The 25,568-nt window shown below is 54.4% G+C and overlaps 1 protein-coding gene across 1 annotated transcript in view; it reads left to right on the top strand.

The window, feature by feature from the left end:
- Positions 1-1,069: 1,069 nt before the first annotated feature.
- Positions 1,070-25,568, top strand: part of THRA (thyroid hormone receptor alpha) — a 30,142-nt gene continuing 5,643 nt past the window's right edge. Inside the window, exons 1-7 of the mRNA XM_023204234.2 lie at positions 1,070-1,284; positions 12,685-13,033; positions 15,372-15,439; positions 16,009-16,109; positions 22,059-22,206; positions 22,844-23,049; positions 24,932-25,078. Coding sequence (XP_023060002.1) covers positions 12,981-13,033; positions 15,372-15,439; positions 16,009-16,109; positions 22,059-22,206; positions 22,844-23,049; positions 24,932-25,078 — 723 coding nt within the window. The 5' untranslated portion in view covers positions 1,070-1,284; positions 12,685-12,980. The remainder of the gene's footprint in view (positions 1,285-12,684; positions 13,034-15,371; positions 15,440-16,008; positions 16,110-22,058; positions 22,207-22,843; positions 23,050-24,931; positions 25,079-25,568) is intronic.

Genomic DNA, 25,568 nt, shown 5'->3' on the forward strand with positions numbered 1-25,568 from the left:
CTGTGGCCCCCACTGGTAAAACTGGGCTAATGACAGCAGGGGAACCGGCGGGGCCAGGGGGGTGCTGGGGTAATTAGGGCTCAGCCTGGCGCTAGGAGATCCTGAGATTAAAGGTCCTCTGGCGTCACTGGGTTGGTTTTATGTCCATGAATGCAGGTGTGTGGTGTGTGTATGTGTGTGCTGGGGGTGGGGCTGGCATGGTGGAGACCTCTCCTTTGGGTTGGGTTAGGGGGTCCATTTGTAGGCAGCCCACCGTCTTCCTTAGGTTGACTCTGGTACCATTTGGATTTTTGTGGGAGTAAACATGGGGGGAAATACCACCACCCGGGAGCTAGGAATTGAGGGGTATGGCAGCTCTTGTCCCCTCCCCAGCGCAGGAGAGGGAGCAGATTGTTGGGGAAATGGCTGGTGACAGAGAATAGAAAGAGCCTATATGGAGAAGGGTGACGTTGGAAAGGGGAGGCAGTGGATCGGTATTGATGTTAGAAATGAGAGAGGAGGGAGGTAAAGGGGAATGAGCCCCCACAAGGATTAAAAACGTAAGATGATTGAAGTTAAAAGGACATCAGGGGTCACCTGCCCAGCCTTCGCACCTGAAGCTTGAGGAAGCTCTGCCCCCGACAGCAGTGGCGATTTGTCAAGGTCACACAGTGAGTTACTGGCGGAGAAGGGACCCGAACACCCCAACAAACTCTACACCTGCAAGCGTTTGGTGTTTAGACTTTCTCCCCAATGTATAAGGTGCAGGCGGCTCGTCGATACTTCCTCCTCCACCCCCACGGTGCACACCCGAAAACCCCCCAATTCTCCGGCAAGCAAAGGCTATTTTTTAATGACATCTTTTCCAAAATATGTCACCAAGTACCCACTCCTGCGGGAGCCGCCCGGGCGGGGGAGGGCGAGTCAGAGCGGGGCGGGGCAGAAGCGGCCGAGGGGCGGCCGGGCCTCTGGCGGGGGTCCCGGGGCGCGGCAGGGGGCGGGGGGCGGGGGCGGGCGGCGGCGAGGCGGCCTGCAGGGAGCAGCCGCGAGCCGGCCGGGCGCGCCGAGCCCGAGCCCCAGCCGGAGCGGGGCGGGGGAGGGAGGAGCCAGAGCGGCCGCCGCCTCTGCCGGAGGAGCCGCGGGGCCGCCACACTCGCCCCCCGCCCCCCCCGCGCTCACTCGCACTCACACCCGGGCGCAGGAGGCGGGCGGCCCGGGCCCCACCGGCCCCCCATGGACGCCCCCAGCACGGGGCGCTGAGACCCCCGCGTCGCTGCCCAGCCCGGTCCAGCGCGCCACGCCGAGGTAAGGAGGAGGGAGCGAGGGCATTAATATGCAAATGCCTTGCGATTGATTATGCAAAGCCGCGGGGCTCCGTGGCCAGCTCCCAGGCGGGCTGGGGGCGCCCAGGGGGTGCCCGCTGCCAGCCTCAGCCTTTCCCGGCACCCCAGTGACCCTGTCACGAGCCCGGGAGCGTCAACTGACGCCCTGGGGAAGGGAGGTGTTGTAGGAGGTCGGTGGGCCCCGGGGTTCGCAGGCGGAGATGGCGTCCGAGCCTCCCCCTCGAGGGCCCGCCCGGCCTCTGTCCGGCCAGTCTGCTGCGCATTCCCGGGCCGGGCCCCGTTGCCGGCCGCCGAAGCTCCCCCCGCCCGCCGCGCCGCGGTTTGTTTACGATGCGCCGGAGGCCTGCCCCCCCCAGCCCCCACCCCTGGCCTCTGAGGCCGAGTGGCCTTTGCAAAGCTGCCTCCAGCTGCGGAGGGCAGTATGAGTGCGGTGGCGGTGGTGGGCTTGCATGGGTCCTGGGAGAGAGAAGTTCCCCCCCTCGCTTCACCCGCCTCCCAGTTGAGCATGGCTGTCTGGTTGCAACACTCCTAATTGCAAAAACGCGGCTGTTGGGGGGAATGTGTGTGTGGAGGGGGTGTACTTGATGGTGCCTAGATGATTAGGAGAGTTGCTGGCTGGGGAGGACAGGGAGAAATGGACCTGTTTGTGTACCCCACCTTGTTTCCCTCCCCTTGCAACGTGTCTCTGGTGCCTCTTCTGCATCTGGGGCCCTCCCTTGTCCAGCGTGAAAGAAAGGCCTGGGGGGATGACAGGGGCAATTGAAAGAACCATGTTCCAGGGGTGGGGGTGGGGGACACAGAAGGAAAGACAGTGAGGTGGGAGCCTGCCCCTCAGTGCTGCCTTTGGCTCCAGGAGGGGGAGGGGATGAAGGGGGCTGTTGTCCAAAATGAGGCGGGGAAGCAAAAGTGACATGCAGACACAGAGATATGTCCACACAGACAGCCACATGCACAACCCAGGGACACCCAGGCAGACTCAAGGACAGGAGCTACTGGACACACCCACATGGGGACAAGGAAAGAGGCAGGCTGCCGCTGCACCGTGGAGCTCAGAGGGGTGGGATATACCCACGGGAGACCAAGAGCATGGGGACCGACCCATGCACATACCCACCCACGCACAGGGTCACACGGAGATGCTGTCACACACTGGGGCAAGGAGGAGTTGCTGTCACCCACACACAAAAAGTCGCTGTCACATGCATGCATGCACACAGAGCAATTGCACACAGCCGCACAATTACAAAAGACCCTGTCACTCACAGGCACACACGTGCTCGCATGAGCCCAGTCACACAGACATCATTGCTTGCCGTGACAGTCGCTGTCACTCAGATGCAAACACAGTTACACATCAACACATGTATACACAACTTAGCAACAAGTATTTTCCTGGACTCTTACTGTGGAACTCTGAGGTTCTGCAGGCAACAAAACCCTTGCTCCCAAGAATATTAAATTTGGCTGTATGAAAAGGTGTTCCTGCGTAGTGGTGCAAAGCCTGCATTCCTAATGATATGTTCTTGGTCTCTATCGCTTGAGATACCACCCTACTAGACAGTGAGCTCTTAGAGACCTGGGAGAATCACTTAAAGAGCTCTGGATGCCACCCAGAGCCTAGCACAAGGGCTGCTCTGTAAATACTTGTGAGTTGATTGACTGTGGAACCTGCAGACACAGGTGCACTCATTTGCACATGGTCCCCTGAACTAAGGTACAGAACGAGTTCATGAGGCCCAGGTCCCCAGAGTTGCAGGTCCACGCCAACAGTCGTGTCCACACAACCCCAGATGCACACAACTGTAGCCGGTGCAGCCAAGCACACACTTAGATGCACACAATCACAGACTTTTCCCCTTCAGCTTCCTCCTCCCTTTTTCCTCTAGGCTCAGCCACTGTGCGGGAACGGGCTGTTTTTTTTTTTTTTTTTTTTTTTTTTTCTTTTTTCTTTCTTTCTTTTAGAGGGACAGAGAAACAAGAGCAAAGACAGTGGGTTCAAGGGGGTTCCAGAGGGCCGAGTCATGGGCTCAAAGCAGTATCCAGTGACTTCTAGAAGCTGGGATTCTCTTGACTGCTGGGGGAGGGGAGAGCTGCTCTTCTCCCTACCCTAAAAGCTCTGGGGTATCTAACTGCCCCTGCTCTGAGTCATTTGCCTGGGCCTTTCTTGGGAACAGTCAGCCACCCCCAGCTGAGTTCCTGCGTCCCACCTTGAGTCTGGCCCTTTTTCCCACCTGGACCCTCCTGTCCAAACTTGGAAGCTTTCCTTAAGAGGCCATCGGCTGGCGAGTGTCTGTATGAGTGATGTGTATTTTTGACTTGGAATTTCTCTCTAACTCTGTCTCTCTCTCTGTTGCTCTGTCTTGCAGTGTCTGATTCTCCCTCTCTCTCCTTTTTTCTCTGCCAGTCTGTAACTCTCTCTCACCCTGTCGCTACCCCCCATCTACCCCTGTCCTTGTCTCAGAGCTGGGGACTGGCAGCAATGTTCTTCATACTTTTCCAGTTGTTAATACCCAAGCTCCGCCCATCTGCCCCCCCTGCGCAGCCTCTGGGGTCAGCTTGAGGTTGGGGTGGGGGGCGGGGGGCTCAGCTGGCTGCTCAGGACTTCCTGCACTTCCTTAGTGCTGCAGCTGTGGCCAGCAAGTTTTAGGGGCTGGGAATGGGGGAAGGGGGGGGTCAGCCACTGCCCATGATGACCCCTCGGGCCTGCATGTCTGGAGACACCAGTTCTGTGGGCACCCTCAGGGTGCAGGCTGCAGCCAGCTAGCAGCTCTTAAGCAAGCCCCCCCCACACTGGCCCAAGCTGGAAAAGAACCGCCTCCATGGGCAGTGAGGTAGCTGGCAGGACCCTGCTGAGTTGGGTCCACTGCAGGGCTCACAATGGCCTTTCTCCACACCCCTGGCAGCTGAGGCCCACCTCAGAGATGCCCAACAGCTGTGTCCTCTTTGCCCAGCCTCAGGGCCTGATTCTGAGGGCACAGCTGCCCAGACTAAGTGTGTGCTAAGCGAGGCCCTCCCACCCATGAGTGCAGGTTCCAGCCTAGAAGGGGTACCTCTTCCGGAGAGGGAATTTGAGGAGGGGGAACTGGGGTAGGAGACACAGAGCCCAGGGGCACCAAGCACTTCTCGCCATGCCCCCCTCTAGCCTTGGCCTATTTGGAGGTGGAGGCACTTGGCAGAGAACCCACAGGGCAGCTACAGAGGGGAAGGACTGAGGCTTGATCTCAGGGAACATATAGCTGGATGAAAGAACAAGGCATTGGGCCGGGCACAGTGGCTCACGCCTGTAATCCCAGCACACTGGGAGGCCGAGGCAGGCGGATCACTTGAGGTCAGGAGTTCAAGACCAGCCTGACCAAGATGGTGAAACCCCATCTCTACTAAAAATACAAAATTAGTTGGGCGTGGTGGCAGGCTCCTGTAATCCCAGCTACTCAGGAGACTGAGGCAGGAGAATCGCTTGAACCGGGGAGGTGGAGGTTGCAGTGAGCTGAGATTGTACCACCGTACTACGGCCTGGGCAACAGAGTGAGACTCTGTCTCAAAAAAAAAAAAAGAAAAGAAAAGAAAAGAAAAGAAAAAAGAAAGAACAAGGCATTATTTCTCAAGCAGGTGATATGCCATCACAGCCAAGAGCAGGGATGATGATGACGATGATGATGGTCATGATTGACCTGGACTGCCTGGGTCTGAATCCCAGCTCTGTCACTTGCTGGTTGTGTGACTCTGAGCAAGTGATTTAACTTCCCTGTTGCCTTATCTGTAAATTGGGGATGATCATATCTACCTCATTTAGCTTTTTTGAGGAAAAATGTTTTTAAAAGTGCCTAGTTCATAACAAACTGTATATGTGAGCGGTTGTGATGGATGCAGGAAGCTGTGGGCCTGGGGTCTCCCAGATTTCTTACAGTAGCTTGGTAGAGAATTGGATCTCCTAGACGTCAGTGAGACTGGGGCCTGGGGCAGTGGGTCTCCAATTTCCAGCCTTCTCACCCTCATGTAATCTTTTCCTCCCAGACAAATTTTTGCAACCTGGAATGAGTGTATGGGAAAGAGCCCAAGGCAGGCCCCTCTGCCCCACCCTCCTTTCACCCTCGCCCTTCAGCTTACAAGGAGCCCTTGGCCCCTCAGCCTGGGACACACCCCACCAGCTAGGGGCACCTGCATAAATCTCTGGGCATCACTGCATGTCTGTTCAGAGTCTGAGCTCTGGGGGTGGGAGAGAGAGAACAGGGAAAGGTGTCCCCTCTCTTTCTTATGTGTGGGCTCGAAGAGGAGGCGGTGCCCTTCCTCCCTCCTGGGAGCCCAGCATTGGTCAACCAGGACCCAGCTGTGGCTGATAGGCACCAGATTCCCCTCCCCCCCCCATGGAGTGGTACTTAGTGTGAAAGGTGGTGGCAGAGAGAAACTGAGGCACTGAGTAAGGACCAGTGTGGTGGGCACAGCACTTTGAGATTCAGCATCTGTCCTAGGTTGCCTCTTTCCCTTTGTGAGTCTGGTGATCAGGATCCCCCCCCAAACCCCTTGTATTTAGCCCTGCCCTTCAAGGTGAAGCAAGGACAATGGGAGGATACCCTGTAGGGGTGACGGGAAGCCTTTGGAGTGGGAACCAATCTCAACTCTAGTTCTCAGCCGGGTGCAGTGGCTCATGCCTGTAATCCAAATATTTTGGGAGACCAAGGCAGGAGGATCACTTCAGGCCAGTAGTTCATGATCAGCCTGATCAACATAGTGAGACCCCATCTCTAAAAAAACTTAAAAATTAGCCAGGTGTGGTGGCGCATGCCTGTGTTACCAGCTACTTGGGAGGCTGAGGCTGGAGGATCACTTCAACCTGGAAGGTCGAGGCTGCGGTGAGCTGTGATTGTGCCACTGAACTCTAGCCTGAATAACAGAGTGAGACCATCCCCCACACACATATCCTCTCAAAGAAAAACCCAACTTTAGTTCTCATTGCTGCAAAGGTGTCTAGGGAACTTTGGAGAAGTTTTGTGTCTCTTGGGGAGGGAGGCAAGCATGACCATGGTGGGAATGTCACTAACTGGGAGTTGGGAGGCCTGGCTTTTGACGTTCACTAGTTGTATGACTTTGGGCCTAGGTTTTCATTATCTAGAGACAATGGTTCCTGTCTCACTCAGGGTGAGAGCAAATAACACAAGGTGGGATGACCCCTGTGTTCAATCCATGTTGCATCCTGGCATGGTGAGCAATGCCTGTGGATTCTCCTTTCTTCCCAGAGCCTGGCACATGCCAGGGTGGGGCATACATATGCTGCCTGGAACCAGAGACAGTTCTCAGTCTCTCACTGAAGCATCTGGGGCTGGTGTGTGGTGGGAGCACATGTGGCTGCACCTTGGTGTCATTTGGCAGGCCAAAGCTGGGGTCAGAGGGACCTCACTCTGGTATGCCACTGTGTGAGGTGGTCCAGAGGGAGGGTCAGAAGTTTGCTGGGTAGACAAGGGAAGCAAGATGGGTGTTACTGGTGCGCAGGAAATACTATCCTTGCTTCCCTGTTTTGGGGGTGGGCGTTAAAGGTTGGTACCAAAGGCACAGCCATGCCCCTCAGCTGTGGCTAAGAGCAGAATGATTGAACCAAGCCCCTGGCCCACCTCCTCCTCCTTCTCTCTTCCTCTTCTAAGGAAGAGATCTGCTCTTGGCTCCCAGAGCCCCAGCTGCCTGTTTCTTTTTCTCTTTTACCAGGCAAGGGGGTGGGGGAACAGGGGAACCAAGGCTTTGGTGTCTTTCGGCATTTTTGTACACATCAGTGAGTGGGTGTGTTGTGCACGCATCCATGTGAGAGTGTTTTTGTGCATGTGTGGGCTGGGGAGGGCTCTGAATATCTCCTGGAACGGTACCCAGAGCCCTGTGGCTCTGCGCATGCGGGGTGAGTGTGTGTGTCTGCACGTGTCCGTGTGTGTGCCGGAGACTCAGCTGCATTCACGCGCGCACTCTCTCCCTCCCTCTCCCCCTCCCTCTCTCTCTCCCTCCCTCCCTTCCTCTTCCCTGTCCCTCTCTTTCCCCCTCCCCCCCCCCTCCCTCCTTCTCCCCCTCCCTCTCTCTCTCACACACACACACTCAATCTTTCTCTCTTCCCTCCCCCTTCCTCCCTCCTTCTATCCCCTCCCTCCTCGCTTTCTCTCCCTGTCTCTCTGTCTCTGTCTCTGTCTCTCTCTCTGCCTCTGCCAGTTCTGCTTGGGTAGGGGCTAGCTCCTGCCTCTGCGGTGCCTGGGAGAACATCCCTGCCTTTCTTTCCCTCTCCACCATTCCCTCCCCTCCTGGGCCATGCTCCTCAAGGCTTGCAGGCAACTTCCTCTACTGCCTTAGATGAGGGAGTGAGGAGGGAGGACCCCAAGCCTTGTGCCCATGGTGCCATCTGCAGCAAGTGCCTTGGCCCCGTGACATTCATGCCTGTAGCATTCAGCTGCCCCAGCTCCCAGCTCCAATTACCCACTGGCTGCTGGGGGAGGGTGGGGGAGAATGTGCCTTGCCCAGCTTGGGGGTGCTCCTGCTTCTGCTTTCTTGGCTACTTGGATCTCCTGCCTCCGCTCCTGAGGGGAATTGGGCAGGGGGGCGTGAAGTTCTGTGGGCTGATAGGGAGGGGCTGAGTTCTCCAGTATGGGTGTGGGCATGACCACCCACCAGTGGCCATGGGGGATGGATGTGGCCTGGGAGGAGACCTCCAGACCTGGGCACCCACCTTGATGCCTGTCTGGAGCTGGTCCAGGCAGGAGGAGGGAGAGGAGAGCAGCAGGTGGGTGAGGCTGTGGGGGAGCCGGGTGGGAAGCACAGTCTTTGATGTTAATACTGGGCATCTGGCCCAAGTCAAGGCTGCTGTTTATGTCTTTCCGTCTCTGACCTGCAGGGGGGGTTTCCTGTTATATTCTTTTGGGGTGGGGTGGGGAGGATCCTTTGTTTAAGTAACCAATCTCCCCCTTATGAGGATCCCCACCCCATCTCCCATTCTCTAGCCTGTAAGGTCCCACAGTGGCTAGGTGATGAGTCACTGCCCCCCAGCTCCAGACCTGTCTCTTGGGGGCCCAGTGAGAGCTCACCAAGGGGTGCTGCCTCCCCTCCTCCCGTCTCCCCCATGCCTGCCAGGCTGGGGCCCTGAGTCTGTGTGTACTCCTCTGCCACATCACACCTGCCAAATAGTACCTTCCTTCCCGCCTTCACTCCTCCTCTCCTTCCTGGCACTAGGATAACAGAGAGTTGGGTGGGGCAGCCCTGCTCAATCCATACCTGAGAATAGAACGGGGGTATGGGAAAGGAGAGGGAGTCTCAGTCCTAAAGAGGCCTCTGCCCCTCATCGTGGGGGCATGTGTCGCTGCTGCAGCACTGCCACCACCACAGACTCCCAGGGGCCCTTGGTGTGGGTGGCTGCCCGTGGTGCCCATGTTGGCATGGGGGGCAGTGCTACCCACAGACGCCTGTGCCCATGCATGCCCATTTATGTGTCTGGGCCACAGCGGCCACCCTGGCCCCTCAGCATCGCCGTTCCTGGCTCCCATGGTGGGAGGCTGGGTGATCAGGAGTGGGTGGTGGGGGAGGGATCTCCCCCCACCCTAGCAGCAGGCAGAGGGGAAGGGGAGAGGGAGGTGTGAACCTACCCACAGCACTATTAATAGCCCACATGCCAGGCCACCAACAACCAGCTGTCACCGTGGAAACCATTCCTACGCCCCCCTCCCCCCAGCCTGCATGGGGTGGGACTTAGGGTATGAAGCCCCCCCACCCATCTTTCTTTGTTACCTTTCTCTCTTTGTCTCCCCTCCTTCATGTGTCTCTCCTCCCTTTATCTGTCCTCCTTTCTACCTCATCCCTTCTCCCCATCCCCCATCTCTGGCTCCCCTTTCTTCCTCTCCCTCTACTGCCTTGTCACCCCTAGCTCTACCCCAGCCCTGTCCCAGTTCTTTGTTCTTCCCCCTCCTCTCTTCTTCCTTCTTTCCCCCACCAGCCTTTTTACCCCTCCTCTCGTCTTTCTACCCTTTTCTCAGCCACCCTGCCCGTACTGTCCCTGTAGCTGGCAAGGAGGGCTGGGCTTTCTTCAGAGCACTAAGGACAAAGTTCAGGGGCCCCAGAAAGGTGGGGCCAAAGCCCAGAGCAGATATGCAGGAGGGTTAATGCGAATAGTGTTGGGGGTTAGATCTTGGGGACAGAAACTCCCCTCTGGCAGCCCCAGGAGTCCTTTGGGGGTGTCCTCAGATCCACAGGACTGCAGAGTGGGACAGCCCAGCAGTGGGAACCTGGCGGGGCGCCTGTGGATGCCGCATTGGCCCTGTGTCCCTGTCCCCCCATGGCAGAAGCACTTAAGCTTAATGAAATGCTTCCCCCTCCGCAGGCACCTTGCCTACACTGCCACCCAGCAGCTCTCATCTCACAAGGAGGGTGTGGGTGGCCAGGCCAGCCGACAGGTGGGTCTTGCTGTCCTGCTGTCCAGCCTGGGCACAGAACCCCATAGCTCCACCCCCTCAGCCTCCTTGGGGTGGGGCCTCCCTCACCTCTGCAGAGGAGGTGCTGGGAAGGAGTTTGAGGAGTTAAGCTGGACTCTGGAGGAGGGGAGAGAGGCTGCCCTTCATTGTGGGTACCCCTGCCCCAGGCCCCTTACCCGCTGACCTTTTTCTGCCAACTGCTAACACTGGCTCACGTGGTATGTGTCTCCCGATGTGTGTCTTCCCGCGTTCTGAGCCCTCTGCCTCGCCTCAGTATCACCCCAAAGGCCCAAGTGTGTCCCTGGAGAGATGCCAAGGAGTCCTCAGGGGTTCCAGCCTCTTGCTGGGTACCCAGTGAGGGTGCCCGAGGCAGACAAGGGCAGCACCTTGCTCCTTTGCCCACTACCAGGGGCTGACTGTAGCCTGGGCTGCGCTGACCAGCACCAGGGCACCGTTCAGTTCAACAGAGGGGTAGGGCAGAGAGCAAGCCTCCCCTCCCCACAGCGGGCACGTGCAGGCCCTTGGCAGTACCCAGACACATTTGGAGTTAAGGCTGGGCAGGAGAGAGGGAAGGGGAAATAAACATGGTGGCTTAGGTTGGCACTGCCCCAGTTCTGCAATGTAGCAACTGGTAAGTGGCAGGGCCCTGGGGGAGGGGGCCCTCAGGAGCCCTGGCCTGGAGCAGGAGCTGCCCATGCCATGTGGTTGCTGCTGGTGTTCCCTGCCCAGCCCGGCCCACAGCAGCCAATGCTCATTCCTGCACACACTGGTCCTCCTCGGCTACCCCCAGGGCCTGCTACCCGGGGCTGCCCCTCTCTCAGCATGCCCACTCCTGTGCCTGCCTCCTCCCCTCCCCGGGGGCGCTTGGGCCTCCGGCTGGCGAGTGGATTTTTCCAGCTTCTGTAAACAAGTGGTGGCAGTGTGCCAGGCAGGCAGGAGACAGGCGGGGGCAGCACCACAGCCAGGGTGTGCCAAGCACCGAGGCACAGCCTGGGGGGGAGACAGAGACACCCAGACCCAGAGAGAGAGACATTCAGACACAGACAGACAGATGTATGCAGGCAGCCTCGCTGGATGTGGAGTCAGAAGATCATCCTCTATTGTCCAGCCCAACCCCTACAGCAGCCCTCGCCCCCTGCCCCTCACTGTCTGGCTGAGAGCATTAGGCCCCAGTGCCCAGCCCCTGGGCTTCCCCACCCACTCCTTCTCCTCCCCAACCTCCACCCCTTAGGGCTGGCTACGCCATTATAAATTTATAACAGGAATTTCTCCACAAGCCAAGAAAAACTTGACCTACTTTCTTGATGGCTCCCTGGGCTAAGGCTCCCTGCTCACGCCCCCCCACCCCAGTCTCCTGTCCAGCCCCCAGTGTCCAGTCCTGGTCTGGGGTGGGTATCAGGCAGAATGGACCACTTTTCTGTGCAATGCCCATGCTGTCCACACCACCGGCTTGCCTGGGTGCAGAGGCCCCATCCTGCTGCTGGCCCTGCCCAATCTGCTGACTTATCTCCCCGCCTCTCTTCCCACCCTGGCTCCTTATCAGCTCCTGGGGTTGGGGCCAGGGGGCCTAGGGGTGAGGTCTCATATGCAGCAGCCACGTGACAGAGGTTGAGGTCATATGTCGGGGAGCTGTACCCTTTGTCCCCCTCCTACCTGCCATACCTGCCTGTGTGCACACAGACAGTAAGCCACAGGTCTGCAGCCCGGGGTCAGAGGTGCAATGCTGTGGGACGTGGGAATGGTGGGCCCGGCTTGGCACTGCCCTGGACTCCAGGTAGCAGAACAAGGCTAGCATTAGGGCCAGGCCATGAGGCTTATCCGACAGCCACCTGCTTACTAACTGTGTGAACTTGAGTGAATGATCAAACTTTCTGAGACTCAGTTTCCTCATCTGTGAAGTTCTCCTGCCCACTCTGGAGGGCACAGATTATCTCTCCAGTTAACTTGTGTTAGTTTCCTTTCCTTTCTCCCTTGCCATCCTGGTTGATAGCAGCTCTGCTAAACCAACTGAGAAGTCTGGTCCTCGGCCTGGGAAGTGGGATTCAAGAGCTTGTGTGGGGCCGGGCGCGGTGGCTCAAGCCTGTAATCCCAGCACTCTGGGAGGCCGAGACGGGCGGATCACGAGGTCAGGAGATCGAGACCATCCTGGCTAACACAGTGAAACCCCGTCTCTACTAAAAACTACAAAAAACTAGCCGGGCGATGTGGCGGTGCCTGTAGTCCCAGCTACCCGGGAGGCTGAGGCAGGAGAATGGTGTGAACCCGGGAGGCGGAGCTTGCAGTGAGCTGAGATCCGGCCACAGCACTCCAGCCCGGGCAACAGAGCGAGACTCCGTCTCAAAAAAAAAAAAAAAAAGAGCTTGTGTGGGAAGCTCTGGAGTCCCTGAGGGGCCGGAGCTGGGGATCAGAACTTGGCTGGCAGCATGGGAGGTCAGTTCCCCACCCACAGCTTTCAACATTTCTCTCTATTAAGGCACAAAGATGGGGATTCACACTCACTGCATGCCGCTCTATGTCCCACCCCGCCTGTGCTCAAAACTGCTTGCCTCTGGTCCCCTCTTACCCCTATAATACAGAGAAATTGCAGGAAAACTTGTCTAGAGGGGTGGTAACAATAGCTAGTGTTTAATAGATGCTCATTAAGGGCCAGGCATTTGTCTGAATATGAAGACTGAGACATATTACCTAGTACGTGAGTGATCTCATTCTCTCCCTCCATTCCTTCCCATGTCTGGGGCTTAGGAGGAGGATCTCCGATCTCGCCTGCTGTACCTGTGATCTAAGGGATTATCCTGGTCCCCTCTCTGCGCCTGCCCTTCCTGCCCCCTGCTATCTTGTTATGGGTCCCCAAAGCCCCAAATGTTACCACCAGAGGGATCCTATCCACCTTCCCACCGTGACACCTTCTTACCCCTGCCTCTCTCTTCTGCCCACAGGGATCTCTGGACAGGACAAGACTCCAAAGCTACTCACCCAGCCCACAGCCCAGGACCCACAGACCCAGCTTGCCCCAGCCCTCCCACCTGCCACTCCCTGGCCCCTCCCACCGCCCACCCCCCTGGGGGTGCAGGGCATGGTGTGAAAGGCCAAGTGCTGAGGCGGGTATCATGGGTGCTGTGCCCTAGGGCCTGGGTGGCAGGGGGTGGGTGGCCTGTGGGTGTGCCGGGGGGGCCAGTGTGCCCACCCCAGTCTCTTGGCGTGCTGGAGGGCATCCTGGATGGAATTGAAGTGAATGGAACAGAAGCCAAGCAAGGTGGAGTGTGGGTCGGACCCAGAGGAGAACAGGTAATGGGTTCAACAATTAGGTCATGCCAGCTCCTAAGCAGCAGGCCTGGGCACCTGGCTGAACTGTCCTTTAGGCACCGCCGTTAAGCACCTCTGTGGGATGGACATGAGGCCAGCAAGCCTTCTGCCTACCTCTGTCTGGCAGATGAGATCAAGTTCAGATATGACAGGCACTTGGATTGAGAGATGCTCATTTTGAAGTGGGGAGTGATACAGAGCAGAGTAATTACAGGGAGCACATAAGGGGTCCTTCCCTAGACAGTGCTGGGCAGTCTCAGATGCCCCCAACGTCCCCTCCACCATTGCTGCACTCACCTTGAGCATGTGGGATCCAAACAGCCTTGCCATTTTCCTCCTCTCCCTGCCAGCCCATTTACTATCTGACCACAAGTGCATTGTCCACAGGCTGCGGTTCACGTAGTATGACATTTCAGGGCACGTGCACCAGTAACTATTGGTCACAGCCCGTGCTTATATTTGGAATCTATTGGGAGCCCCACAAGCTCTTCCTTGTTCATGGTCAAGGGCGGGCACTGCGATGGGGCTCCTCCCAGAAAGTGCAAAACCATGACGGTTTTGCTTCCACGTGGGTGAGGTGTCAGCCTTGCACATACACCAGGGGATGGTTACCTACAATCTGCATTGCCCTGGAGGAGCCCAGAGGGTCTCTGCCTTTTCCATCAGCTCCAAGTGGCACAGAGCTTTGTCCCAGTTGGCACGGTGCCGTGGGAGCTGGGTACAGCCTGTGCCTATGGCCAAGGAGAGGGTAGGGGTAGGGGTGCTCCGGGGAGCAATGTGGCTGACTGTTTCCTAGGAGATCAGATCCCGAGCCAGGAAGCCAGAGGCCTGGCCAGGCAAAGCCCTAAGGCCCACAACTGGGTCCCTGAAGGGTAGAGGAAGTAGATGGAACTCACAGCTGGGCAGGGCATGGGATAGCCCCCCCTCCCCCAAAGCCTCACCCCAGGAAGGACTCTGAGGACGATCTGGCCTGTAGCTGTGTGGCTGTCACTTGCAGCCCCTGTGTCTCCCAGCTTAGGCTTCTGTGGGTCTGCAAGAGTCTGCTCCTAAGGCTTGGAGAAAGACAGGAATGCCAGTTCGTAGTCCCCTAAGACTGCAGCCCCACCCCCATTGCCTTCCCCTCCCCCATGTCTGTGCGCCACCTTGTGGCTATCTCTAGGACTGCACTCAGAGGCTGTGAGTCTGGTGGTAACTCCTGAAGCTGCCAGCTCAACTGGGACCTAGGTGGCCTGAGTTCCCCTGCACCCAACCCTCTGGAAGGCGTGAGGGAGACCTGACCTTTCAGCCTCATAGGAAGTAGACGGGAGTAATCCCCAGGGGGCGTGGAGCACAGAGCTGTCTGTGACTGTGACCCTGGCCAAGGTCACTGTGTCAGTGTGTTGGGAGCTGCATCCGGCTCCAGGAGGAAGGGGCCTGCAACATGCCACACACAGGGTGGGTGCGGGAGCTTATACAATCCTTGCATGCATGTAGAGGGTTTATGTAACCTGTGTGCACTGAGGTTATGTAACATGTATGTGGAGAGCCTGGCAACATATATGTGCAGTGGCTGAGGGTTGCTAATAATGCCTTGCACGGGGGGCTCAGTCCTGGCTCTGATTCCAGCTCATGGTGTCACCAGGCACAAGTAGGGTCTCAGTTTGCTGCTCTGTTAAATGGAGGCTGTGCAGAGGGTGACTCTAGTGTTTTCTATTGCTGTGGGTTATTTAGCATGTGTGTATGACCTGGAGCTCAAGCAACACGTGCACACTGGCAGGATGAGGGTGGTTTTATGAGGTGCCTGTGCAGAGTGTTGTGTAACACAGGGCCATAGCCTAGAGGTTGTATAGCACATTTAAGAATGCCCTGAAAATTTCACAGATATGTCAGCCCCGGTGCATACTCACCATCCGTGGGTTTATAGTGAAAGCTGCATGGTTATTCATCTGCGCCGGTGTTATGTTGCATATGTATGTGTGTGTTCTAAAGGTTACATAGCTTTAAGCATATCCTGAGAATTCTTTCAGCGTATTTGTCGTGTAGTGAAAGATGAGGATGTCCTGCAGATTATGGGTGCTTCAGGTCTTCTGGTGGGTGAATGTGTATGTGTTGGGGCTCTAGAACATGCTTGTGCCACAGCCAAGCCCCTTATCTCTCTCCCCTGCAAATTCCAGATAGCTGGACCCTTTTAAGCATTGTCAGCTGACCCTGGGGGTGGGAGGTAGAATGAGGACACAAAATGGAAAGAATCAGGCCTGAGGGGGATTGTATAAGCCTCTCAGATGAGAAAGGGGCTACCCGAAGACTGCTCTGTGATTCTGCCCACTTTGCCCCCATCCAGTGCCAGGTCACCAGATGGAAAGCGAAAAAGAAAGAACGGCCAATGTTCCCTGAAAACCAGCATGTCAGGTGAGGCTGGCTGTGCGTGCCCCTTCTCCACGTCCCCGATCCCACCAAACCCAGCCAGGGCTCCCTCTGGACCTGGATGTGGAACAGTAGTTCCTGTGTTTCCTGGAGGGAGCTTCCTAGAGGGCTTGGGATGGACTTGTCTGGGGATGAGAAAGGTGATGATGGATGTGCCCAGCTTTTGAGGGTGGATTAGGTCAGGAAGGCCTCTTCCCTCCCCCTAATACTCTCATCTGAGGCCCCACCAGAATCAGGGTCTGAGCTGAAGGACTGAGGGGCTGTATTATCCCCAGTGAGCTGCTGAGATTTATTTATCCCTCTCCACCATCCTCTGCCTTGTAGATAGAGCAAGAAGAAAGCCCTGAGTGGGCAGTCAGAAGAACTGAGATTCTTCATACTCTTAGGGCAGAGGATGGACAGGTTCACCTCCCATCTCTCTAGGATTCTACCAGGGAGGCTGGGCTAGGAGAGGGGCCAGAAACAAAAAGTTGAGGGATGGGGAAAAGTGTGAGAGCCCCTCTGCTGGGACTTCAAGCCATGCCTGCCTTCCTCCATCCTTTCCTTCCTCCCAGGGTATATCCCTAGTTACCTGGACAAAGACGAGCAGTGTGTCGTGTGTGGGGACAAAGCAACTGGTTATCACTACCGCTGTATCACTTGTGAGGGCTGCAAGGTATGGAAGCTACCTCCTGCCCCTCCCCTGCCACCTGAGCCCCCGTCTTACTCCCTGTGTCACCTAAAGCCCACCTGTTAGGTCATCACTTTTTTTTTTTCCTGAGACGGAGTCTCATTCTCATTGCCCAGGCTGGAGTGCAGTGGCGCGATCTCGGCTCACTGCAACCTCCGCCTTTGGGTTCAAGCGATTCCCCTACCTTGGCCTCCTGAGTAGCTGAGATTACAGGCATGCACCACCACACCCAGCTAATTTTTTTGTATTTTTAGTAGAGACGGGGTTTCACCAACATTGTTAGCCAGGCCGGTCTCAAACTCCTGACCTCAGGTGATCCACCCGTCTTGGCCTCCCAAAGTGCTGGGATTACAGGAGTGAGCCACCGTGCCTGGCTATTTTCTCTTCTCTTTTTCATCCATTTGCTCATTCATAACTCCTCCTCTGCCACTCACAGGAAAATTACCTAACTTCTTTGAGCCTTAGTTTCAGTTTCTTCATCTATAAAATGGGGATAATCATTCTCTCTACCTTATAGCGTTGTTGGGAGAATGAAGTAATTCACTTGAAGTGTTGAAAACAGTGCCACCGGGTGCTGTGGCTCTTGCCTAAAATCCCAGCCCTTTGGGAGGGAGGCCAAGGTGGGAGCATCCCTTGATCCCCCGAGTTTGAGACCAGCCTGGCCAACACAGTGAGACCCTGACTCTCCAAAATTAAAGAAGTTAGCTGGGTGTGGTGCCACATGCCTGTGGTCCCAGCCACTCAGGAGGCTGAGGTGGGAGGATTGCTTGAACCCAGAAAGTCAGGGCTGCATTGAACGGTGGTGGTGCCACTGCACTCCAGGCTGGGTGACAGAGCAAGATTCTGTCTCAAAATAAAATAACAAAATATAAAAAATAAAACAGTGCCACACCCATAAGAAGCATTTAATAAAAAATGCCAGCCACCACCCATTCATTCAGTGTGTTATGCCGGGCGCGGTGGCTCACGCCTGTAATCCCAGCTCTCAGGGAGGCAGAGGCGGGAGGATAGCTTGAGCCCAGGAGTTCGAGACCTGCCTGGGTAATACAGCGAGACCCCGTTCTCCACAAAAAGGAAAAAAAAAAAAGACATTCAGTGTGTTATTAGGTGTGAGAGTGTAGTACATACCCTGCCCTCAAGCTGCTCACAGCCTGTCAGAGAGAGACACAACTTGAAACAAACATCAGCAAACATCAGTGTTATTCAAAATGTGGTTCGTGGACCATCTGCCCTACTAGTTAAAATGCAGATTCCCAGGCTTCATCTTTTTTTTTTTTTTTTTTGAGACGGCATCTCGCTCTGTTGCCCAGGCTGGAGTGCAATGGCATGATCTCGGCCCACTGCAACCTCACCTCCCAGGTTCAAGCGATTCTCCTGCCTCAGCCTCCCGAGTAGCTGGGACTACAGGTGCCCACCACCATGCCCGGCTAATTTTTATATTTTTAATAGAGATGGGGTTTCACCATTTTGGCCAGGATGGTCTCGATCCCTTGACCTCGTGATTCGCCTGCCTTGGCCTCCCAAAGTGCTGGGATTACAGGCGTGAGCCACCGCACCCAACCTGCCCAGGCTTCATCTTAACCCTACTCGCTCAGAACCCTTTTGTGGAGCCCAGGGATCTTCCTTTTAACAGAATCCTGGAGTGTTTCCAATGCACCTGAAAGAGCAAGAGCCAGTGCTGGGGGTGTAGTGGGAGCTGGGAGCACAGAGGAGAAGAAGACAGCAGGTTCTTCCTGGCAGAGGAGACAACAAGGTCATAGACTTTGGGAGGCCTAACTGTTGTGTTTTGTTTTGTTTCTTTGAGACGGAGTCTTGCTCTGTTGCCCAGGCTGGAGTGCAGTGGTGCAGTCTTGGCTCACTGCAACCTCTGCCTCCGGGGTTCAAGCAGTTTTCTCTGCCTCAGCCTGGGTAGCTGGGATTACAGGCACCCGCCATTAAGCCCGGCTAATTTTTGTATTTTTAGTAGAGATAGGGTTTCACCATGTTGGCCAGGCTGGTCTCGAACTCCTGACCTCAGGTGATCTGCCTACCTCTGCCTCCTAAAGTGCTTGAGAGGCCTAATTAGATTTCACTTTGATCCTTTCAGCCTGCATAGCCTTTCCAGGATCACCTCCTAAAAATTCAAGGCCTTCCAAGAAACAGAATTATTTAAATCTCAGCACTTTGGGAGTCCAAGGCAGGCAGATCACCTGAGGCTGCACTGTTTTCAACACTTCAAGTGAATTATCTGATTTAATTCTCCCAACAGTGCTATCAGGTAGATAAAATGATTATCCCCATTTTATAGATGAAGAAACTGAGACTCAGATAGGTTCAGCTATTTTCCTGTGCGTGACAGAGAAGGGATTATGAATGAGCAAATGAATGAGTAAGGTCAGGAATTTGAGACCAGCCTGGCCAACATGGTAAAACCCTGTCTCTACTAAAAATACAAAAATTAGCCGGGTGTGGTGATGCATGCCTGTAATCCCAGCTACTTGGGAGGCTGAGGCAGGAGAATCTCTTGAACCCAGGAGATGGAGCTTGCAGTAAGAGCAGAGATTGCATCACTGCACTCCAAAGTGGGTGACAGAGCAATACTCTGTCTCAAAATAAAAATAAAAAAGAAAAGAAACAGAATTATTTATATGTTAAAGGCCAGGTATGGTAGCTCACGCCTGTAATCCCAACACTTTAGGAGGCCAAGGCGGGAGGATTACTTGAGCCCAGGAGTTTAAGAACAGCCTGGGCAACATAGTGAGACCCTGTCCCTACAAAAAAATGTTAAAAGCAGCCAGGCATGGTGGTGCACGCACACCTGTGGTCCTAGCTACTCGGGCAGCTGAGGTAGGAGGATCACTTGAGGCTGAGAGGTCCAAGCTGCTGTGAGCTGTGATTACGCCATTGCACTCCAGCCTGGGTGACAGAACAAGACCCTGTCTCAAATAAAAAAGGAAAAAAAAAGTTAAGGCTTGAAGTTTCCCTCTCTTTCTTGTTATCAACCAAACCAAGACCATGAGGGATTTAGAGTTCCCTAGCAGTGGCAATACAATGCTGGAAACAATACAAACAGTGTAGCATAGAGAAAGGATCTTTTACTCTCATGGACATCTGAGTCCCAGGGAAGCACCCTGAGAAGACAGAGATGCCTTGGCCCCACCCTTGGAGAGTCTGATTTTGTAGTTCTGGGGTGAGACCCAGGAATCTACATCTTTGGTAGGTGCTTTTGGCGATTTTTTTTTTTTTTTTTCAAGACGGAGTTTTGCCCTGTCACCCAGGCTGGAGTGCAGTGGTGTGATCTCAGCTCACTGCAACCTCTACCTCCCAGGTTCAAGCACTTCTCCTGCCTCAGCCTCCTGAGTATCTGGGATTACAGGCGCCTGCCACCACACCTGGCTAATTTTTTCACTTTTAGTAGAGACGAGGTTTCACGATGTTGGCCACGCTGGTCTCGAACTCCTGACCTTGTGATCCACCCACCTCAGCCTCCAAACCAAAGTGCTGGGATTACAGGCATGAGCCAACATGCTCGGCTGCCTTTGGTGATTTTAATGCCACCTGGAATCTGAGAGCTCAGACCTTGGTGTCCCATACCTGAGGCTCAGTTCTGACTCTGCTACCCACTGGCCACATGACTTTGGGCAAATTGCTTCATCTCGCCAACCTTCAGTTTCCTTGTCTGCAGAGTGGAGGCAGTAACAGTTCCTACCCCATAAGGTTGTCCAGAGGGTTCAGAGTGATGTTCCATGAAAGACAAGGCTTATCTTTTGCGGGTTTTCTTGTTTTTGTTTTTGTTTTGAAATGGGGTCTCTTGTCACCCAGGTTGGAGTGCAGTGGTGCAATCATAGCTTACTGCAGCCTTGACCTCCTGGGCTCAAGCAATCCTAAGCAATCCTCACTCCTCAGCTTCCAGAGTAACTGGGACTATAGGTGCACCTCACAAACCCTGGCCAATTTTTGTATTTTTAGTAGAGATGGAGTCTCACTATGTTGGACAGGCTGGTCTTGATCTTGAACTCCTGGCCTCAAGTAATCTGCCTGCCTCGGCTTCCCAAAATGCTGGGATTACAGGTGTGAGTCATTGTGCTTGGCCAGCAAGGCTTATCTTTACTAAGTGATTGACACACTGTAAACGTGAAAAAAATATTAATTCTTCATATTATTGGAATCATCTTGATTTTTGAGGTGTTTCCTTTCAAATAAAGGTGGGGCTGGACACAGTGGCTCACGCCTGTAATCCCAGCACTTTGGCAGGCCGAGGTGGGTGGATCGCCTGAGGTCAGGAGTTCAGACCAGCCTGGCCAACATGGTGAAACCCCATCTCTACTAAAAATACAAAAATTAGGCATGGTGGCAGGCGTCTATAATGCCAGCTACTCGGGAGGCTGAGGCAGGAGAATCGCCTGAACCTGAGAAGCTGAGGTTGCAGTGAGCCTAGATCGTGCCACTGCACTCCAGCCTGGATGACAGAGTGAGACTTTGTCTCAAAAAAAAAAAAAAAAAAAAAAAAATTTAAATTAAAAAAATAAAGGTGAATCCCAATGTAGAGAATTGAAATTTTTCTCTTTCCCTACTAGAGTTCATATTCAGTCCCCTTTCCTTGACTTTTTTGGTTCCCCTGTTTTATGAATTCCACCTGCATGGACAACAGGCAACATATATGAGAATGGTTTTTGGGTCAGTGTTGTTTTTAGAGTCATTTAGCAAGATGGAAAATGAGGTTTTACTTGGATTGGATTTCCGTTTTTTTTTTTTTTTTTTTTTTTTTTGAAAGGGTTTTGTTTCCCCGACTGGAGGGCAATGGCACAATCTTGGCTCACCCCAACCTCCTCTTCCCGGGTTCAAGCAATTCTCCTGCCTCAGCCTCCCGAGTAGCTGGGAGTATAGGCATGTGCCACCACGCCTGGCTAATTTTTTCTTTTTTTTTGAGATGGAGTCTCGCTCTGTCGCCCATGCTGGAGTGTAGTAGCGTGGTCTCGGCTCACTGCAAGCTACACCTCCTGGGTTCATGCCATTCTCCTACCTCAGCCTCTGAGTATCTGGGACTACAGGCGCTCGCCACCACGCCCAGCTATTTGTATTTTTAGTAGAGATGGGGTTTCACCATGTTAACCAGGATGGTTTCAATCTCCTGACCTCGTGATCCACCTGCCTCGGCCTCCCAAAGTGCTGGGATTACAGGCGCGAGCCACCGCGCCTAGCCTTTTTTTTTAGACGGAGTTTCATTCTGTCACCCAGGCTGGAGTGCAGTGGCGCAATCTCGGCTCACTGCAACCTCTGCCTCCCAGGTTCAAGCAATTCTCTGCCTCAGCCTCCTGAGTAGCTGGGATTACAGGCACACACCACTATACCCAGCTAATTTTTGTATTTTTAGTAGAGATGGGGTTTCACCATGTTGGCCAGGGTGGTCTTGAACTCCTGACCTTGTGAACCACCCACCTCAGCCTCCCAAAGTGCTGGGATTATAGGCATAAGCCACAGCATCCGGCCTCACGCCCAGCTAATTTTGTATTTTTAGTAGAGATGGGGTTTCTCCATGTTGGTCAGGCTGGTCTCCAACTCCTGACCTCAGTTGATCTGCCCGCCTCGGCCTCCCGGTGTTGGGATTACAGGCATGAGCCACTGTTCCCGGCGACTTGGATTTCCAAAGCTGCTATTCCTTAAGGCCTCACGTTATCCCCAGTTCAAAGATGCCTGCTCTAGTCATCATTCCTACCTCTGCCACGAACACTACCCAGGCACCCCCAACCCCTCAGCAGCCTGGGGCTGAGGGCATGTATTTCTCAGGTCCTCAAGCCCAGTAATCTTGGACTTGTGGTGTCAGGAGGATGCCAGGTCCCCTCACTGATCTTGCCTTCCTTGCTCTCCACCCCTGACCCCCAGTAAACTGCATGGTTGGTTCAGGAAGGGGAAGCCATGTCATGATCACAGCCTGCTCCATCTCCCCCACCCCAGGGCTTCTTTCGCCGCACAATCCAGAAGAACCTCCATCCCACTTATTCCTGCAAATATGACAGCTGCTGTGTCATTGACAAGATCACCCGAAATCAATGCCAGCTGTGCCGCTTCAAGAAGTGCATCGCCGTGGGCATGGCCATGGACTGTAAGGGGCCCGGGTCGGGGGAATAGAGCCAGGTGGCCTGGGGTGGGGATGAGTTCCGAGAGGGCAGCTCCCTTCCAGGGTGCCCTCAGGGCCCACAGGGCAGAGTGGCAATCCAGTCTAGGTCAGGCTGAGGGCAGAAGGTTCAGTGTCTTGGTCCCTACTGCCCTTCTTCCTGTGTAAAAGGAAACAGGATCCTTGTGTGGGCCCCAGTGCCTACCTGCCTTACAATACTCGAGGGCCTTAGAGAGGGGTTGTTTGGTAGAAAGAGCTCCTGGGCACCCACTCTAGCACATTGTTCTTGACTCCCAGCGAAGGCACCCCACTTCTAGATGAGACAGGGCATCTTCCATTGGCTGGGGATTGGGTGGCAGGATCTTGGAGTAACCACCATCACCATAACCCGTTAGACCAGAACATGATATTCATCTGGATCAGCCCAAATTGTTATTGACATGGTCCCGGGGATTAATCATGATCCAGGTTGTGCTGCCCAACTGCTAGGTGATTTGGGAAGTCACTTAGCCTCCATGGCCCTCGGTTTCCCTAACCTGTACTCTAGGAAGAGTAGTTTCCGGGAGCATTATGGAAAGAGGATAGAGGGTGCCATGCTTCGGACCTTGTGCCTCTCTGTTAACAGTGGTTCTAGATGACTCGAAGCGGGTGGCCAAGCGTAAGCTGATTGAGCAGAACCGGGAGCGGCGGCGGAAGGAGGAGATGATCCGATCACTGCAGCAGCGACCAGAACCCACTCCTGAAGAGTGGGATCTGATCCACATTGCCACAGAGGCCCATCGCAGCACCAATGCCCAGGGCAGCCATTGGAAACAGAGGCGGAAATTCCTGGTAAGGAGAAAGGGGGCATGGGGAGAGCAGCAGCCAGGTGGCAGGGAGAGGAGAGTGAGCTCAGAGTCCTGTCTCCTCCAGGAAGTCTTCTTAGTGTAATCCAACCCAAAATGCATACTCTTCACACTTTTGCTGTCCAGATTTTATACACTTGCGTTTGTGTCCTGGCTCTCTGGACCCTGTCTACTCCATCCAATTGGGAGCTCCATGAGGACAGGACCTTGCCTTCCTCATTGAATTTCCAGAGAGCGAGGGTGACCTTGCTGCTTTTTCCTGCCCCTAGTGACTGGGAGGAGATGGTAAGGATATAGTTATGTCACAGTATTTTTGAGTGCCTGCTGGGTACCAGGCATTGTGTTAGGCCCTGGTCAAGCTAGTTGCTAAGTAAATGATTAGTTAAGGACCAGATGCAATGGCTCATGCCTGTAATCCCAGCAATTTGTGAGACCAAGGTGGGAGGATCGCTTGAGCCCAGGAGTTCATCATCTGGGTAACATACAGAGATCCCACCTCTATGAACAATTTTTTTTTTTTTGGTACGGAGTCTCACTCTCACCCAGGCTAGAGTGCAGTGGCATGATCTCGGCTCACCGCAACCTCTGCCTCCTGGGTTCAAGCGATTCTCCCACCTCAGTCTCCTCAGTAGCTGGGATTATAGGCACCCGCCACCATGCCTGTCTAATTTTTGTATTTTTAATAGAGACAGGGTTTCACCATGTTGGCCAGGCTGGTCTTGAACTCCTGACCTCAACTGATCGGCCTGCCTCGGCCTCCCAAAGTGCTGAGATTACAAGGTGTGAGACACCATGCCCAGCCTCTACAAATAATTTTTTTTTTTTTTTTGAGATGGAGTTTTGCTCTTGTTGCCCAGGCTGGAGTGCAGTGGCGCCATCTTGGTTTGCCGCAACCTCTACCTCCCAGCTTCAAGCGATTCTTCTGCCTCAACTTCCCAAATAGCTGGGATTACAGGCATGCGCCACCATGCCTGGCTAATTTTCTATTTTTAGTAGAGACGGTGTTTCTCTATGTTGGTCAGGCTTGTCTGGAACTCCCAACCTCAGGTAATCTGCCTGCCTTGGCCTCCCGAAGTGCTGGGATTACAGGTGTGAACTACTGTGCTCAGGCTCTCTACTGATAATTTTAAAATTAGCTGGGCATGGTGGTGTGTGCCTGTGGTCCCAGGTACTCGGGAGGCTGAGGCAGGAGGGTCCCCTAAGCCCAGGAGGTCAAGGCTGCAGTAAGCCATGATTATACCACTGCACTCCAGCCCAGGCAACAGAGCAAGACCCTCTCTCAAAAGAAAGTGGTCAGTTTGGGAGGAGATGGACAGTTGACTCTGTGTGGTGAAGGAAGGCAGAAAACCAGCTCCTGGTTCATGGTGGAGCATGCCAGAGGGTGGCACAGTGCACTGTTAAGGGCACGGGCTCTGATTCTAAGCAGATGTGTAACAGTCAGCAGTCAGACTGCCCAGATTCAAACCCTGGTCCTACCAATTGCTGGTCATGTGACTTTAACCTTATTACTTAGCTGCCCTGTGCCTCAGTTTCCACATCTGTGAAATAGTGATTATTATAATTATTCCTTTTAGGATTACGGTCAGGATGAAATAAGACATGGAAAACATGTAGCCTGATGCCTGATCATATATTAAGTATTTAGTCATTATAGCTGCTACTACTGTTATTACCATTGTTATTATTAGCTGACTCTGGCTCCGGTCTATCCTCTGCTCAAGGTGAAGGAAAAGCTGTGGGGCTGGGACTCAGGCACTTGCGGCCCTTCTTCCCCAAGCTGCCTTGGAGCTCCCCCTGGTGGGCAGGCAGCCTCAGTGAGAGGCTGAAAGGGGTCTGCGGCCCCAGCTCACCCCTGTCTTTCTCTCTAGCCCGATGACATTGGCCAGTCACCCATCGTCTCCATGCCGGACGGAGACAAGGTGGACCTGGAAGCCTTCAGCGAGTTTACCAAGATCATCACCCCGGCCATCACCCGTGTGGTGGACTTTGCCAAAAAACTGCCCATGTTCTCCGAGGTAAGTGGCAGAAGGGAGGAGAGACGTGGTGTTGTGCTGGAGGGAAACCTCCCCCGGTCACCCAGCACAGGCTCATCTGAGGCTCTCTGGACAAGGAGCAATTCCTGTAGGTCAACACACACTCAGCACACAGGCACACATGCAGACACAGACACACACACCTAGCACACAGATACATACACAGACACACAGACACACACATATACACATACACCCAGCACTCAGGCACACATGCAGATACGTACACAGACACACACACCTGGCACACAGATACATACACAGACACACACATATACGCATACACCCAGCACACAGGCACACATGAAGACACATACACAGACACACACACACATACACATACACCCAGCACACAGGCACAGATGCACATACACATACAGACACTTAGCACACAGATACATACACAGATACACATACACATACATATACACCCAGCACACAGGCACACATGCAGACACATACATAGACACAC

Source organism: Piliocolobus tephrosceles, chromosome 16 (genome assembly GCF_002776525.5).
Source record: "Piliocolobus tephrosceles isolate RC106 chromosome 16, ASM277652v3, whole genome shotgun sequence".
Classification (NCBI taxonomy): Eukaryota; Metazoa; Chordata; class Mammalia; order Primates; family Cercopithecidae; genus Piliocolobus; species Piliocolobus tephrosceles.